The sequence below is a fragment of the Canis lupus genome, chromosome 6 (assembly GCF_048164855.1).
Source record: "Canis lupus baileyi chromosome 6, mCanLup2.hap1, whole genome shotgun sequence".
Lineage (NCBI taxonomy): Eukaryota > Metazoa > Chordata > Mammalia > Carnivora > Canidae > Canis > Canis lupus.
The window spans coordinates 46,058,834-46,076,271 of NC_132843.1; the positions used below are offsets into that span (position 1 = coordinate 46,058,834).

Below are 17,438 nucleotides of genomic sequence, written 5' to 3' on the forward strand. Positions count from 1 at the left end.
AAACTTGGCTGCATGGTGGAAGAATCTGGGAGTTTTTTAAATTACTGATGCCTGGGACCACTCCCTTCCCACCAGGAGATCCTGGTTTGATTGGTCTGGGTCTATCCTGGGCGTCTGGATTGCTAAAAGTGATGACACTGAAGTTAAGCACCTTTTAGCCTAACCACTGCCATGGCCTACGGATGCACCATATTCGATCTCTGCCCCACCCGACACCCCACCCTGCTACTTTTTCCTTCTCCACAGTTAGAGCAGTCTTTTCAAAATGTACTTTTAATCATGGCACTTCAACCCTCCTTTAAACTTTTCAGCGGTTGCCCATTAATCTCAGACTAGAGGGCACCTGGGTGGCTCAGTGGATGAGCATCTGCCTTTGGCTCAGGTCGTGATCCCCAGGTCCTGGGATCGAGTCCCGCATCTGGTTCCCCACAGGGAGCCTGCTTCTCCTTCTGCCAGTGTCTCTGCTTCTCTCTGTGTGTCTCTCGTGAATAAATAAATGAAATCTTAAAAAAAAAATCTCAGACTAGAGGATGCTAGAGCTGAAAATGACCTGTAAACACCCTCTCCCCTTCCTTGTTCCTATGTTTACATCTCTCTAGTCCCTCCCTACTCCACCCTTCTGGATTTCTGTGCTTTATCACATTCTTAATTTTTTTGGTTCCTCAAACACGTCCTATTCCTGTCGCAGGGTTTATGCACATGCCACACTTGCTGTGAAGCTCTTCCCCCCCACTCCTTGCCTAGTGAACTTTTAGCTCATCATTTCCTCAGGGAAACCTTTTCTGATCTATTAAATGCTCCTATATAGCACCACATAAACTCTGCTTCATAGCATTTATGACAGGTGGATTTTATGCTGATTTCTATCCTGGTTCCCCGTTCTTCTTGATTGTAGAAACTTGTGTCTGTTTTTGCTTGTCATAGTATTGCCAAAACCTTGGACAATGCCTGGCTTTCAAATTACTTACTGAAAGAATACAGACAAATGAATGAAAATGCTCTCTGCAGCAGATCTATCACCAAGTCCAATTGATGTCACCTCCAAAATATCTCTGGAATCCATTCTTTTTCATCTTCTGAAGCTCTAAGCCACCATCATCTCTGTTCTAAACTAGTAAACAGCTTCCCCACTGGTCTGCATGCCCTACCTCCAAACAAGGTCATAGCAGCAGCCCAAGTGATCTTTTAAAAATACAAGTAATAAGTCACTCTTTTTGGAACCCTTCCCTTTGTTCTTTGACTGGAATTCAGGCACCACACATACCCTCACTGACTACACAGCAGCTCTGCTGGGCTCCTTTTGTCCCTCAAACATGTCAAGGCTTTCCCCACTTTCAAACTTTTGCACTTACTGCTCCTTTCTCCTGAATGCTCTTTATGTGAAGAGCATTCCCATATTCCAGGGCTCAGCTAAAATTGTATAGAGGTTTTCCCTGACTGCCCCATTAAAAGTAGCCTCCCTTAGTGACCCTCATCACCCTGCTTATTTTCCTTACAGCACCACTACAGTCTATAATTTCAAATTTTTTAAAAATGTGCTTGGTTATGCTCTGTACTCTGCCCTTCCAAAGAATGTCAGCTCCACGAGAGCAAGTATCTTGTCTGTGCTGGTCACTGTACCCCAGCAGACAGCATAGAGGCTAGTTCATAATGAGAACTCAATGAATGAATTGTCTTATGGTTCCCAGCCTCCAAGATGGGCCCCAGTAATTCTTCTTCCCTGGTATCTGTGCCTGATGTAATTCCCTTGCACAGTGCCTCAGAGCTGGCTGTGTGTCACTAGTAGGGCACCTCAGAAACAACAGTGTGTGACTTCTGCATCTAGGTCATAAGAGGCATTGCAATTTCCCCCTTCATCTTGGATTGCCCATTCTAGGGGAAGCTGCATGCCTGCAGGGCACTTGGCACCCCTGTGGGTTGGCCACTTGGACCACAAAGGCCCCCCATCACCAGCGTGTGAGTGACACCCATGTAAATGAGCCATCTTGGAAGTGGCTCCTCCAGCCCCAGTCAAGCCTTCAGATGGTGTAGCACTTGGTGACATCTGGCTGATACCTTGAAAGACTCTGAACCAGAACTGCCCCGTTAAAAAATAAAAATAATCATTTATCTTGTAAATCACTAGGTTTTGGAATGATATGTTACTCCACAAGAGATAGCTAATACGCACTCAGTGATTCAATGAATAGAGCAGTGACTATTTCATCATAAATTACCTCTTGAATTGGTCAGGCTTCAGACCTCACTGAGGAGGTGACTATCTGACCCTGTTTCCTGCCTGCACTTTCTAGCACCTTCTTCTCAGTCATCCACAGTCGCCAACCTCACACCTCTTCTGCCAAAACCATTATTTCTATTAGAGGCACCAACAATCCTGCTATATAGAATCAGAAGGCTGAGAAGTGAGCTTTAACTTCCCTCATGTGAATTCTCTCTTAATACCACCCTTTCTCACTCCAAATGCTACACCACATGAATCTTCTTTCCATTTCCCATGAAGCCTCCTCAGTCCAATCCAAGAGCAAGGGTCGGGAGTATGACCTATCTGGATGACCTGGATTGACGACTTACAAGCTGAGTAAGTTTCCTAAAATCTCTAAGACTCGGTTTTCTCTTCTGCTACATGCAGTAAATAATAATACCTCCTTCATGGGGGCTGTTATGACCCATTGCAACCGCGAGTGTATGTATACACATGTGCGCAAATCACTTAGCACAGTTCTGAGCACGTGACAGATATTGTAAATCCTACCAGCTATCCTAAAATATAGAGCCTTTGAATCTCTACTTGACAGAGGCACAGATCGGTTCAGAGAAGCCAAGTGTCTTGCCCGACATGGCAGAGCTAGAATGTGCAGGCCTGCAGCCCCCCAAGGCCTGAGTCCTGCCCACATTCCCACAGCTTCATCCTGCCTGACTGCCAATGTCGTCATGTCTTCTCCAACCCATCCTGAGCAGGCTGACAGGCCAACAGCCTCCGGGTTCTCCCCCCGTCCTAAGATGGCTCTGATTGTCCAAATTCAACTTTCCAGATTCCCTCCTCGAGCCCCTCTTCATTTCCAGCCATTCTGTCCTACTCTGCTGCCACAGGTGATTCCCCACTTCCTCCTTCTGCCCGGCCCAGGCGGGCCAGCGTCCTCATGTCTGGAGTCCTTCCTGCTCTCCCACGCTCCACAAGCCTTGCTATACCCCCTACCCTGTCCCTGGCTGCAGTGTACACCACTTCTCCTCTGCCTCAGACCTCGTCCACTGGGGCCCAGTTTGGGTCCCCATGGCTACAGGTTCTAGATTCCATCTTCCTGTTCTACTAGTTCCTCCTATCTCTGATAGGCTGGTTGTTGCCTAGCTTCCCGATTAGATTGGGAACTCCCCATGGCTGAGGTCAAAACTTGGACTTGCATTCACCTCCTCCCATGGCACCCAGCACGGTGCTGGGGACACAGTAGACAGTGAATATCGAACTGTATTGCTAAACACCTGGTTCTATAGATTTGGAAAGAATTGGGGATTGTCATCTAAAACTAGCAGGGGGAAAACCTTTTGTGTCTGTCTAACTGGATTCCCTCACAGTGGAGGAATTCTAAAGAAGGTCCTATTTACTATCACTTTGGTAAGTCGAGGGTTGCCTGGATTCCCACATGAGAAGGAAGCAGACTTCATACTCAGTGAGTCTTGAAAGGGCAAACTGCTTTGCTGGAGCCCCACTGACACCTCCTGGCCACCTTTCCTTTCCAGTACTTCAGACCCTGGTGGCTTCTGTCCCCCCAGGCCTCACCCTTCAGCCCCTAACCTGCACCACCACCCACTCCATCCTTTAAATACAGCCCTCCCAGGACCCCCATGGAACCCGAACTTCTACCATCCCACACCCCCTCCTGGCACCTTCTTCATAAATGAGCTCATATCAGCTGCCTGCTTCCTCTCTCAGCTCCCTTCTCAGCCTCAAACTTTCTCTGCCCTCCCAGACCCCAGTTTTGCATTGCTGGTAGGTAACTTCTTAGGCCAGATGCCTCCTGCCCATATTTGGCCCATCCTGCTTCATCTACTGCCCCTTTTTGGTGGCTCCACTGTCTGGAGATGGCCTGGTTCCATCTGCTTCCCATCTTCCTGACTGCTGTTGTTTGAGGTTCCTTTGGGCCCCGAGCCCCATCCCTGGCCTAGCTTTCCATCTGGGCTGCTGCTCTCCTCGGGGGAGAACAGAAGGAAGAGCCACTCCCCCCACCATCCTTCTCCTCGTTTTCTTTTCCAGCAAAAAGAAAGTGGCTCACTCTCAAGCAAACTATTAAATGAATAGTAGTGTAAGGCACTCTGACCAGGTCAAAGGCAGCATGGCTTAAGGGTCAAGCCCCGAATTCTATGTTTCAGATGGCCTTGGTCTGAACTCTGCTTCTCCTGCGGACTGCAGTGTCATCTGAGGCTGCTTAATTAATTGGCTCTGCAACTTCATCTCCCTTATTGTAAAATGGGGAAAGTGATAGCACCTACCTGAGAGCTGTCAGAAGGACAGAGTATGTGTCTGCCACCACAAAAGAGCCCCAGAAAGAGTGGGGCTTACTCATTTAGAAAGCAGCAACTCCCCCCTCCTCTCTAAAATTCAAAGCACCAAGAACGACAGGAATACAAGTAATGTCTACATTGCTGTCTGCCTGTATACTCTCTGGGTCACCTCTGGGGGGAGGAGGGTTGGGCCCTTCATACTCACCTGTTACAAAATACAGGGAACGTAGAATTTTTGAAACATACCTTCAAATGCCAAATAATTGTCATAAAGCCATTTAAAATGGGAGAACAAGAGGGAAAAAAGTTCCCTCAACAGTATGTTTAGGCACAATAAGGAATTTGTTGACTATAACAAAGGGCTCAGTGAAAAATAGCCCCCCTCAAGCCTGCTTCCTACCAAGGATGTTTGTGCATTTTTATCCTTGAATTTTCTAAGGACTAGGATAAAGAGGAGAGGAGGAAGCAGCCCTTGGGCCAGCCTCTACATTCTTCCTGCTTCTAGACACATGCACACCCTCCCCCAACTTGACTGATCCCAGACACCCTCCCTGATGGCGGTGAGCCCATGAGAGAGGCTCCTGTGAGGCAAAGTTGATCTCAAGAGAGTCAGAGCAGTGGACCTGACTTACCCATGTTGTAAAATGGCAGAGAATAGTCTCTTTGATAGGTGGTTTCCTTATACCATTGTTCCGCAGGCTGCAAATATCTTCGAAAACAAATATATCGAATGAGAGTTTGTTGGTCAAATTGAGGCTGATGTTGACTTTCTCTCTTGGGTGGAATTGCCAAGTCTATGAGATGTCTAAATAAAAATAAAAAAGAGCTTGCTGAACACCCAGAAGAAGAAAAGCATTCCATGTTCTCATCAGCTGACGTCCACTCTTTGGAAGTGGCCAGGAGGTTACTGGCAAGACTTCATAGCTCCAGGGTTAGCCCAGCAGTTTTCAGGAGGTGACTCAGGAATCCTGGTCCACTGTTCCCTGGCATTAGCATCCTCCTCCTCCCCAGTCACAGCTTATAGAAGGTGACCTGCATTGAAACTTCCACTGGGTCTGCTCATGCGTGGCTACTTCCTATACTCCAGATCTCCCCAGTATCCGCTCCCATTGTAATTTTTTTTTATGGACGTTTGGTTCCCTCGAGGAATCAATGCTTTCTTTTGACCAGACTCACCCCTATGGTTCAAATTGGTGTTGGACAAACCTGAAATCAGTTCCAGCCTTCCTGTACCTCCACTCAGATAAAAACCCTCTGAAGATAAAGGTAAAGAAGAATCAAAATGTAATGGGGGGGGATCCCTGGGTGGCGCAGCGGTTTGGCGCCTGCCTTTGGCCCAGGGCGCGATCCTGGAGACCTGGGATCGAATCCCACGTCGGGCTCCCGGTGCATGGAGCCTGCTTCTCCCTCTGCCTGTGTCTCTGCCTCTCTCTCTCTCTCTCTCTGTGACTATCATAAATAAATAAAAATTAAAAAAAATGGAAAAAAAAATGTAATGGGGGAAGTATCTTCATGCCCTTGTGAGGGTACACATTCCCTGGTGCAACTTGTTGGAGAATGATTTGGCGATGAGTATTAATAGCTTTAAAATGGGCCTATACTCTGTCGCAACCACTCCAGAGATGTACGTGCTCATTAATGGATGAATGGATAGAGACGTTGTGTATGTATCTAAAACGGAATACTATTCAGCCATAAAAAGAAGGAAAACCTGCCATTTGCTGCAACATGGATGGACCTTGAGAACATTGTGCTAAGTGAAGTAAGTCAGATAAAGAAAGACAAGTATTGTATGATCTCACTTATACATGGAATATAAAAAAAACTAAAATGCATAGAAAGAACAGAATAGTGGTTACCTGGCTACCAGGGGCAGAGTTGGGGGATGGGGGAAATGAGTGAGTCAAAAGGGACAAAATTCCAGATAAATAAGTTCTAGAAATGTTATGTACTGCATGATGATAATAGTTAATAATACTGTATAGTATAGTTGAAAGGTACTAAGACAGGTAGATCTTAAAAGTTCTCATCATGAGTGAGAAAACTTGCAACTATACAAGGTGATAGATATTAAATAAATTTATCAGTGATCATTTTACAATATGTACATATAGTAAATCATTATATTGTACACCTTGAATGAATACAGTGTCATGTCAACTGTATCTCAATAAACTAGGGGAAAGAGGGGGTTTCAAAATATTGTTCATCCCATTTTGTGTAGATCTGGAATATTCTGATGATAGTCTGTCTCTGAGTGATGACATTATAGGTAATTACAATTCGGTTTTTATTAATGTTTTCTGAATGTTGCAATAAACATGCATATTTAAAAATTTTGTTTTACTTATTTATTTTTTAAATAATCTCTACTCCCAATGTGGGGCTTGAACTCACAACCCAAAGACCAAGAGTCACATGCTCTACCAGCTGAGCCAGCCAGGTGCCGCAACATGGGTATTTTTAAACTATAAAATACACGAAGTGAGCAAATACGAGATGTTGGGTGAGATTTAGGAATATCTTACCCAATCATTTAGTAGTAAGATGTAGTCTTACTTGATGGGATCACCATGATTGAGCAACGGGGTGACGGAAACAATATAATTATAATGTATTGTGTTTCCATATTCGGTTAAAAACTTGATTATAATGGACCTTCTCTGAAGAGTGGTTAGCAGAAATGGAGTGGTTCTTCCTGAAGTTCAGAAAAAACAAGAGCAGTAATGTGAGGGTGAGGGCATGGTACTGGTGGGGGAGAAATGCTGGTGGGCAGATGGTACGTAGACATGAAGAGACCCCGAAAATTCCTGCCTGCCTCTACTTGCTCTTATTTCATGCCTAATAGGCACTGGGTCTTGTAAGATGGGTACCTTAAATGGTGGGCAGGAACACTCCTTTCCCTATGAAAGCATGTCCCCCACAGTGGATCAAACATTTGCTGCCTAATGAACAGGAGAGTCTCTTGTGAGGTTGGGCTCTGTGTAACCATCCCTGACATCAGGTCACTTTTGTGCCACTGACAGCTCTGGCTTCTGAACCACATCCTAGAGATTGTCCCTAGATCTACCCTGCTGGACTAGCAGACCGTGCTATCTTTGCTTTGGGTCTTTTGACAGAACCAAAATATTCTCCATCTTCAAGTAATACATCCGTGTCCTGAAGAAAAGACTTTGATTCAAGGGATGGGATTCTAATACTGAAACCATTAAGTTGGTAGAGGAATATATCTGGGGGAGATAAGCCATTAGACACCTATAAAATTATACTACAACCACAAAAACTGAAGTTAGGACTTGTCCCAAGAATTGTATTATTTCTTGTTTTTTGGAGAGTGGGGCAGGTCAGGGGCTTGTCTTGCCTTTTCCTTCTTATTTTTAACTGGAAGTCGCTAAAATCACTGATTGCCATCTGCACTAAGTTTTCCCCTTAAGGCTAATCTTGGGCAGGCACTGATCTTGTCAGAAATCAAAGTGGGTCAAGGTTTGCCTTAGCCATACTATGGGGAGAAGGACGGACATTTGGGTACTGGATGTTGGAGTCGGGGGTGTCATCAGAGCCTACAGAGTACACGTGAAGAGAGCCTTGGTGGTGGGCTGGCCCCAGCAAGAGTTCAACATAATGTGTATCTGAGGTAGAACAAAGCCTTGAACTGAGAATCAGAAAATGTGCATAGTTCCAAGTACCAGCTTTCACACCAACCAGACTGGGCTCCGTCTTATTCACTGACTGGATCAGAATGACCTCTAACACTACTTCTAGTTTGATCTTCTATTAAGACTATGTGCTCTTTATAGCTGCCATGGCTTCCTTTTCTTTGCATAGAGGATAATCAGGAGTTGACTATATCAAAGGCCATTAAGAGAAGAACTTTGTAAAATGTATTAGACAAAGAAGTCAAAATAATCATATTTCAAGTGCTTTCTATGTTCTGGAATTTTATGTCAGTTATTTTAACAGGTAAGGCAACTGATTCCCAGAGAAGGAGTTAAAATTGCCCAAGATCAACCACTTCAAAAGTTACTCATATTGCTGCTTCTAACTATTGTGGTTTCTAGCCTCCCAAAACTAGAAAATAACGTCCAAGTGACTGTTTTTTTGTTTTTTCTTTTTCTTCTTCTTTTTTTTTTTTTTTGTTTTTTTTTTTTGTTTGTTTGTTTTTTCTTTTTCTTTTTGTTAAACAGCACATCTGGAAAGGCAGAAACCATTCAGGGCAAACTCACAATTTTACTGAGAGGGAAACAGAGTCTCGGGAAGGGTATGTTTTTGAACAAGTTGAAACTCTGAATTCACAGTGTTTCTTAAATTTGTCTAATGATTTCATAACATTTTATATTTGTTGTTGATTATAAAAGTAATAGATGTTCATTAGAGAAAATCTGGAAAATGAAAAAAAAAAAAAAGTAAAATACAAATACTCACATCTTACCACTCAGAAAAAGCCATTGTTAACAGTTGGGTATATTTCCTTCCAAACTTTTTGAATCCACTAAATAACAAGTATCATTATTTATTATTATTATTATTATGGTTACAAATTGTGACTCCCACTTCTTTTTTGTTTGCTTGCTTATTCTAACTTTAGTGCAATTTTTGAAAACAAAGATTTGGAAAGGTGTCTCACCTGGGTGGTCTCTTCACACTAGACTCGAAATGGACTCTTGCCAGCTGCCCAGTGTAATATCCTTGGATGTCCTTTCCTTGATGAGTGATGAATATACTAGTGGAGAAAGTAAGAGGGTCATTAAAAATAAAAAGCAATTACTACAATTATTTCTTTACAGAAGAATGCCAGCTGTGGTCTAATAAAAGATCCATGTACTTTGCCCCCAGTTGCTGGCACAGAACTCTTGAAACCCTTGGAATTTCTTGACAGGAGCATCTTCTGTTACCTGTTTTTCAAGATCGGGTTCTCAGTATTCATAAGAAAATATTTGATGTGTTAGGCATTAGGTTCGAAAAATCAGGAAAAGAAATAGGATCTATAAAGCCATGGGAGCAAATGCTAATAATAATAGTCAAAATGTGAAAATGGACAAATGGAAGCTCCTTATACAGTTTTTTTTTTTTTTTCTACTTTGGGTAGGTTTACAAATTTTCACAAGTTTTTTGTTCTTGGTTTTTTTTTTTTCTTTTTTTTTTTAATTCTGTTGATTAGGTGTATGGGATAAGAAATGAATAGGCACTATGATGGCCAAAGCACAGGGCACATCTGTGCTGGAGGAGGAAGCCTCGCCTGGCTGGGAAAGGCTGTGTTTTGAGAAAGTTTTGAGGCACAAAGGGAGTAGGAGTATTTCTGGGAGTGAAGGGAGTGGGATGGAGGTTACAGCTGAACCCCAGAGCCAGAGGGAGGCGAGGCGAGGCAAGGCGGGGTTGCCGTGAGGGAGTGGCAATGCCCAAACCTCACCTTTTCAAAGACATCTTATTTTATAATCATAGTCCTTTTAGAATATAGTCATTGTGTTATGCAACTACTTTAAAATTATGTGTGGTTGGATTATGTTATTTGCAGATTTTATTTCAGAAGAACAGTAGGAGTAGTAGGAAATATTTGTTCTAAATAAAGGGAGCATTGTGTCTTGAAATGTTGAGAACCACTCATATAGGTGACGGAATTATGGTAGAATTTTAAAAAGATTAATGACAGAGTGCAATTTTTATTTTAGAAAGATCTTTGCCAGTGTGATGTGGACAACAAAGTGGAGGACAGTCTGGCTAGAAGTACAGAGACTGACCAGGAGGCAAAAGTGGTCATTTATGTGGGACCCTGTGTGGTGCTAAGGTGGCCAGACAGGATAAAAGACGCTGTGGGAGAAAGGGTTGAAACTGAGAGGAAGGTGTCAAAGACAAGGATAGCTCTTAGGCTTCAGACATAAGGAAGAAGGCTGCCATTCCTTAGGAGACAGAGGGGACACAGGCAGGTGACCATTGTGGGGAAAATGACTTTAAAGAGTTTGTGACGTGTAGGTCTTTGGGGACCTGTCACAGATTCTGAGTACTCAGTGGGTGTCATCAGAGATCCAAGGGAAGAGTCAGTAGAAAGGAGTACATAGTTTTGCATGAAGGAGCTCGCCAAAGCTGCATTGGGTTTACTGAATACATGGGACATGCCTGCATGCTCTGTGTTCTGCACTCACAGAGCTTGTCCTCACCATGCTTTATGTGTGAAATAGTGATCTGAATAAAGGGTCAGTGGGGGCACAGACGAGGGAGTGATGCCTAGGATTTGGGCAGGCAAATACTATGGCAAAGAGATTCTAGGTGAGGGGAATTTGAGAAGCCAAGATGTGGCCAGAGTTGGGATCAGAGTGGTGGGGTGGGAATCTCGCTGTCTAACTAGTAGGAAAGGCAAGAACTGGGAACAGGGTGGGCCTGTCTATACAAACAAGACCTCAGGAAGCTCTGATTTTCAGAAAACCACAGACTGTCTAGGCCTGCCCCGTGGCTGGGATAATATGACTGAGCCCTGAAGAGTAAATAACAGCAGGGATTAAGTCATAAGAAGAAGGAGAAACTGGCATGATAATAGGGGAAAATGACGTTTCTGAAGAAGAAGGAGAAACTGGCATGATAATAGGGGAAAATGACGTTTCTGAGTGCATGGGAGTGGAACGTTCTTGGGCACCCATCCTGCTCTGAAGCACTACATTGGGAGAGATTACCCTAGGGCCACGTTACAGGTTGTTGAAAACCCAGCTGGGGTTCCCAAACCACACTGGTTTCTTGAAATAGCTGTGCCGTTTCAGTAGGCTGAGTTTTGACCATGGATTCTTCACTAGCTTGAATATAACTAACTGAATATAGGTGAGCAACCTAAGAATATACCCTGCTTTTAGTCCCTGAGGATCTCTCTTGGTAGGTTTTGGCCAAGGAGCCAGGAGAGGGAAGGAAAATGTGGAAGTAGGTGCTGGAGGGAAGGAGTGCTGTGTGGAGAGGCAGAAAGCTTTTCTTTTGGGGGAAAATAGTGGTACATTTTGCCTCCAACTCTTTGGGTTGACTTTCCAAGCTCCCCATGTGGCCTAACTTCAGCTCACAGGAGGAAGCTCCCAATCAGGAGGTTTGCAAGGCGGCAGTGCCTAACCTGGCTTGTCATTCAGTATTCCTAGAGGCTCCACAGTAGCTGGCCTCTCCTGAGGGTACTGGGTGCATGAGCAGGGAAGCAGTGCTGGCTCTCCAGGCCTGGCTGAAGAGCCCTGCCGAGGCTGTGCTCAGACCTGTCAATTAACTTGGCTTTCAGGGTTCCTGAATGAGTGTAGGGAGGTCTTTCCTTCTTGGGTGGCAGCAGGAGGCCAGCTTCGTCTGATTCCCCCATACATTGTTTACCAGTCCCTGATAGTTTGGCTCTTCAAGGTGGTGTATTCTATCCAGACAAGAGCAAACTTGTCCCCTGGGAGGGTGCATGTCATCAGAGCAGAAATCTGGGCTTAGCTATAGACAAAATTCAGTATGCACAGGGGAGGCCAGGAGTGTCCATCCCTCCTGAGCCTGGTCTCGTGGCCCAAGATGGCCCATGCTCCTATGTGGCTCTGTAGTCCTCTGTTATGTCTGTGTTGGGCCTCAGGCTTTAGGATGGTGACCTCATCTAATTCCCAGTCACCTTGCCAGGGCAATATTATGAACATCTTGTTACAGAAGACCGAGGCTCAGAGAAGTCAAGTGGGCTCTCCAAACTTCATCTGGCTGATAAATGCCAGAGCTGTGGTTCAAACCCCATTCTCTGAACTCCATGTACATCCAGAGTCACCTCTACATATGCAGGATGGCTTTTGTTCAAGAGTTCAGTGCTGTTTTTATATAACTCTGTGATTCTCTCATGGGCAGACAGGAAGTAGAAGTCATGCACCAAAGGTCTAGAAGAAGAAATAACCCAGCCATGGTAGCTGGGAGTGGCCTTCAGTTCAATGAGGTGAGTCCCCATTGCAGGCTCTATGGTGTCCACTATGTGCTGGGTGCTAGGGACACAGTGCTGATAAATATTGTCTTCTCCCCAAGAGTTGATGATCTGGTAGGGAAAACCACATTCAGGCACTAATCATACACAGTGAGTAAGTGCTGTACCAGTCAGGAGCTGGCTCAGGAAAATGAGTCACTTAGTAAGGACACAAGCTAGTCAGCACAGAGGATGGGACACTGCCATGCCCACTCTGCCATCTCCCAGACTTATCATCCCCTCCAGGAAGAGGGCAGCCTTAGGTTCCCCATCAGGAAAGTAGGGGGCACACCAACATCACTGATCTGTGACTGGGTCAATGAGACACTGTGAACACACATGGTGACCTGTGGTAGATGTTGCCATAGCTCTGGGCAGGAAGAGCTGCTCCTCACACTGCCTCTGGGTCCCCCAGACACCACTTCAGTCAGTGTTTTAAAGATCCATTTTAAGCCTGACACAGATTCCACATCTTTTCTCTTCCACACCACACTGCAAGTACTCCACAAGAAACAAACTCAGGAGTGTCCTGCTCAAACCAACTCAGCTCAAGCCTGCCTGAGTGACGGGCCTGTGGCTTTGGGTGGCAGCAGGTCACATTTGCATCTTATACAATTCTGATGGGAGTTGTGTAATCAGCCCTGCTGGTGAACCACAGAATATTTAATTTTATTGGGTGCCCCTGCCAGTGGGTGATTCAGTTTTCCCTCAAGTGGTCCCAAGGTCTGGGCATGCAGGGAGTGACTGGATGATTGTCCGAGAGGCAGGAGGAGGTCAGGCCTTCTACAGGTACCACCAGCCAGCAGGAGGTTATGCCACAGATCCGTGACCTGATAATTGTATCTCACTGATTCATTCATGTTCTTCTTCTTCTTTTTTTTTTTTCAACAAATGTGCATGGAGGAACTACCAGAGGTGGCAGTCTGCTCTGCAGAGGTGCCAGTGATGGGCAGAGAGAGGCAAGTAAGCTTAACTGGACATGTGGCCAGGTGTAGGGATTAAGAGCACAGATGTTGGAGCCAGCCCTGTGGGTTCGAACCCTACCTCTGCCAATTTCTTCCTAGCTGTGGGATCTTGGGACAGTCACCTTACCTCTCTGTGTCTCCGTTTCCCCTCTCTCTCTCACAGCTATGGTGAAGACAAAATGAGTGAATATATACCAGGTGTGAGCGAGACTGGCCTGTTGGAGGAGGAACAAAGGAAAGACAGTGGGGCTGGCCAAAGAGGAGGCCACAACAGGGGCAGGAACAATTCATGGAGGGCCATAGAGGCCCCAGCAGAGGTTAGATTTTATGCAAAATGCAGTGATTGCAGGGTTTTCTGCAACAGAGGGCTTTGATCCAATTTACATTTTATGAGGTGTCCTCTGTACAATGGGAGGAGGAGGATGGGAGTGGGTGGCCATTGGAGGTAAATGGGGAAAAGATAGCATTCCTGTGGGAGATACATCCTGGAGGTACAAGTGAGGAACCTACGGAGGGGTTGGGTCCCTACTGTTGCAGAGGCAGGCAGGCGTCAGGTAAATGAGGACCAGCTCCACAGTGAGTATGGTGGGGAGGCTGGGGCCCCAGCCTGGTTCCGGCTTCATGCCTCCTGGTGGGCCTCTGATGGATGAGCACGGAGAACAGAATCCAGCTCTGTCTTAGGACTTCATGAACCCCATTCCTACTGTGCTATGTTCCACCCAAACCCTCAGGCTCCCCCACGGACTGGCTTAGGCCAGGCCCAGTGACTCTGATTGGTTCCACAGAACTCCAGGCAGCAGCAGCTTAGAGAGGTTTGTTTCCATTTTGCCCAGGGGATAACCCACAGTTAAGTAACCTGACAGTGGACAAGACAGATCTCAAACACACTCAGAAAGACTAAGGGCTTGTGGGGAGGCAGAAATCAGGAAATATGAAGACCCATCCCGGTTTCCCTCTAGCTTCTCCTCATGGGGTTTCCTAGAGGGAAGGGTAGACTCCATACTTTCTCTGAAAGAGGACTCAAAGCAACCTTTCCTTGCCCCTTCTTCACTAATTTATGGAAGCAAAAGAACTTATCTTTGTGATTAAACATTGTTGAAAATAACTAAATACTAAAACATGAGGCTTACTCAAAACCACGAAGCCAAAGAGGCTAACCTCAAAATCACTTTACAGTGTGAGGGTTCCTGCTGGAATTTCATAGCTTCTGAACTTCTGCAGACCCTATGGCCAGTGGTGAAGGGAAACTGGGTTAGGATTTATGGATTATTATCCAGTATCTCTCAGCAAGATGAATTTAGCATAAAAAAACACATCTAGGATTTGTTGGTCTTGGGCCATCTATGAATTTGGAGAAAGAGTAAGAATCCTACTTGGTTTTAACCTGTGCAACCACCTCCCATATGACAGAAGCACAAAGGGGTTTGTTTGATCCCAAGCAGAGTAAAGGGGCCCCTGCTAAAATTTAGGCTGAGATTCCTCATACGTCTTGCTGAAGCCCTTCCCAAGCCAAACCCAATAGGCTTCCAATCTTTTTGGAGTTTGGATTTTTGTCATGAATGTGGGATTTTTTTTTTTTCAACTTTCTCCAAACTCAGAGAAATGTCACTGGAATCTCTGACAGAAGTCTGTCAATCAGAGAGGAGCCAGTGAGCAAGTCTGCCCCACCACAGCTCTGGATGACATCTGTGTCTGGAAGAACATTACCTGGATGGGACCACTGGGCGGTGGTCAATAAATTCTCGAAGTCGGATGGCAGCCATGGGGGATGGGAGTCTAAAAAATATTATAGAGTGAAAGATGAGATTGCAAATTTATACACACTACATACTATATTACATATTGCACATATACACTATACACAGTCCATTTCCATGCAGGAGCTGTCTAGTGCCACCAAGTCTGCCTTGAAAGAAATAATAGTAAGAAAACTGAAGAGTAGATAGATTATCCATGGCTTTGGCTAGACCACTTAGAGAGGAAATAAACTAGTAAAGGGGCGGGGGGCGGGGAGTGGGAAGCATAAGCTAATACACACAGATGCACTTTTTTAAACAGAAACTACTGAAGTGCCTGGGTGGCTCAGTCAGTTAAGCGTCCGACACCTGGTTTTGGCTGAATCATGATCTCAGGCCCCATGTTGGGCTCCTCGCTCAGCAGGGAGTCTGCTTGTCCCCTTCTCTTTCTGCCCCCCCGCCCCGCTTGTCTGTGCTCTCTCTCTCTCTCTAAAATAAGTAAATAAACTTTTTTAAAAAACTAAAACTAAAAATAGAAACTACTGTGCCAGTTTTCATCCTGATTAGGGTGTTCCTACTGCACAAGCTTGCAGGCTCAGTGTCACACACCAGATTCCCTGGCACCTAGAGCTCTGGATAGGAATTAGACTCCTCCAACCCCACAGACTGGATTGAGACTCAGAGGCAGAAATGAGGCTGAGGCCCTTTCCTGCTGCTTGGACTTTTTCTACTGGCAGGCAAGGCTGGGAAGCCATGGTATGGTGAACTTCTGTAGCACAACTGCCGGGGCCAGCCTCCAGCATGGGCTGTCAAGAAACAAGTGCACTGAGGCAGTGGCTTAGCCATGTGTTCCAGTGTTCAAATGCCATTTTTGGGAGTGTGAAGAAGGCGCTGTAGTGGCAGTGGTGGCAGCTTTGGGAAGAGGTTCTGGAAGCAGCTTCCTCAGTAGGGCACAGGTAGCTGCTCCCATGATGGGTCAGTTTTCTGGTGGCGTTCTAGATGCTTCTTGGAGGCCTTCCCCAGAGTGTTTCTCATGGTCTCTCCAATGATTTTGGAATACATACATATTTCTAGTGAAAAATTCATATTGCGTCTGATTGCCTACTGGAGTAGAAGACATGCCACAGAAAACTCCTACATCTAAATATTCACTTGAGGAAAACTCAACACTGGGGGGAGAAACAGAGTGCCTGGGGGGACAGAGGTGGTTGAAAGCCTTACTTTTCTTTACAGTTTACCTTTTGTATACCTTATAAATTTTGTACTATGTGTTTATATTATGTGTCTACAGAGACAGCTGGTTTTCTGTTTGCATAAATACATGATGAAAAATAAATAAATAAATAAATAAATAAATAAATAAATAAATAAATAAATACATGATGAAGAACAATGTAGCAGGAGAACATCGGAAGGAAGGAGACTCACACTCCACACCTGAGCCGCTCGCATTCACACATTATACTCTGATCCAAGAAAGTAGTGATACTTGGAGGCAGAGTCTTTGGGAGGTAGTGAGGGTGAAGAACCCATGAGTGGAGCTAGTGTTCTTATGAAAGAGACCCCTGAGAGCTCTGTTGTCCTCTTCCTGTCATATGAGGACACAACAGGAAGATGGCAGCCTGGAAACCAGCAGAGAGTTCTCATCAGAACCTGACCATGCCGGCACTCTAATCTTGGACTTCAGCCTCCAGAACTGTGAGAAATAAATTTCTGATGTTTAGAAACCACCCAGTCTATGGTAATCTGGTGCAGCCTGAACAGAGTAAGGCACTCGATCTGTATATGTATGATTACAATACCTCTCTGCAGGGTTAAGTGAGAAATAATGCATGTGTGCATTCTGTAACAAAAACAGCACCTTTGAGGAAAGAGAAATATGAGTTTCTATGTACGGGCACGTATTCTGTATCAGGTGATATGAATGAACTCATTTTAGCCTTCCAGAAACCCTGTGAAGTATTCTTCCTATTTTACCGATAAGAAACTTGAAGGAGTGAGAAGTAGAATAACTTGTCCAAGGTCACTGAGGAACCAGCATGGAACCCATTTGGTTCTAGAGACATTTACCTTGACAGTATTCTATGCTTTATTGAAACAACCGCAGAGCACTCCAACCACCAGCCAACATGAAACTGGGATAGCCCCCAAGAAGCAGTAACTGGGAGGGAGATGGGTTTCCTTGGGAAGGAAAACAGTGTGTGGGGCCTCCATCCCCCTTCTTCTAGTCAAAGCTAGTGAATGTATTGCCCACAGGCCAGCTAGCTGTTATTTCATATCTCAGTGTGTTTTTCAAGCAACTTGAACATT

General features: G+C 45.1%; 1 protein-coding gene and 1 long non-coding RNA gene across 6 annotated transcripts in view; one reads left to right on the top strand and one right to left on the bottom strand.

The window, feature by feature from the left end:
• The window catches only part of SPMIP3 (sperm microtubule inner protein 3), a 30,971-nt gene that overhangs the window by 8,205 nt on the left and 5,328 nt on the right, over positions 1–17,438 (bottom strand). For 3 of the 5 annotated variants that reach the window (XM_072830333.1, XM_072830330.1, XM_072830331.1), the window contains 3 exons: positions 15,100–15,168; positions 9,122–9,217; positions 5,130–5,302 (listed from right to left, as the gene is read on the bottom strand). In XM_072830333.1, coding sequence (XP_072686434.1) covers positions 5,130–5,302; positions 9,122–9,217; positions 15,100–15,155 — 325 coding nt within the window. In that variant the 5' untranslated portion in view covers positions 15,156–15,168. Of the gene's footprint in view, positions 1–5,129; positions 5,303–9,121; positions 9,218–14,550; positions 14,617–15,099; positions 15,169–17,438 lie in introns of all 5 variants that reach the window. The other 2 variants (XM_072830332.1, XM_072830329.1) reach the window with 1 other exon arrangement.
• On the top strand, positions 11,197–15,598 carry LOC140635535 (uncharacterized). Its single transcript, XR_012032847.1, has 4 exons — positions 11,197–11,301; positions 12,319–12,403; positions 13,331–13,709; positions 14,991–15,598. It is a non-coding gene; the product is annotated as an uncharacterized lncRNA (long non-coding RNA).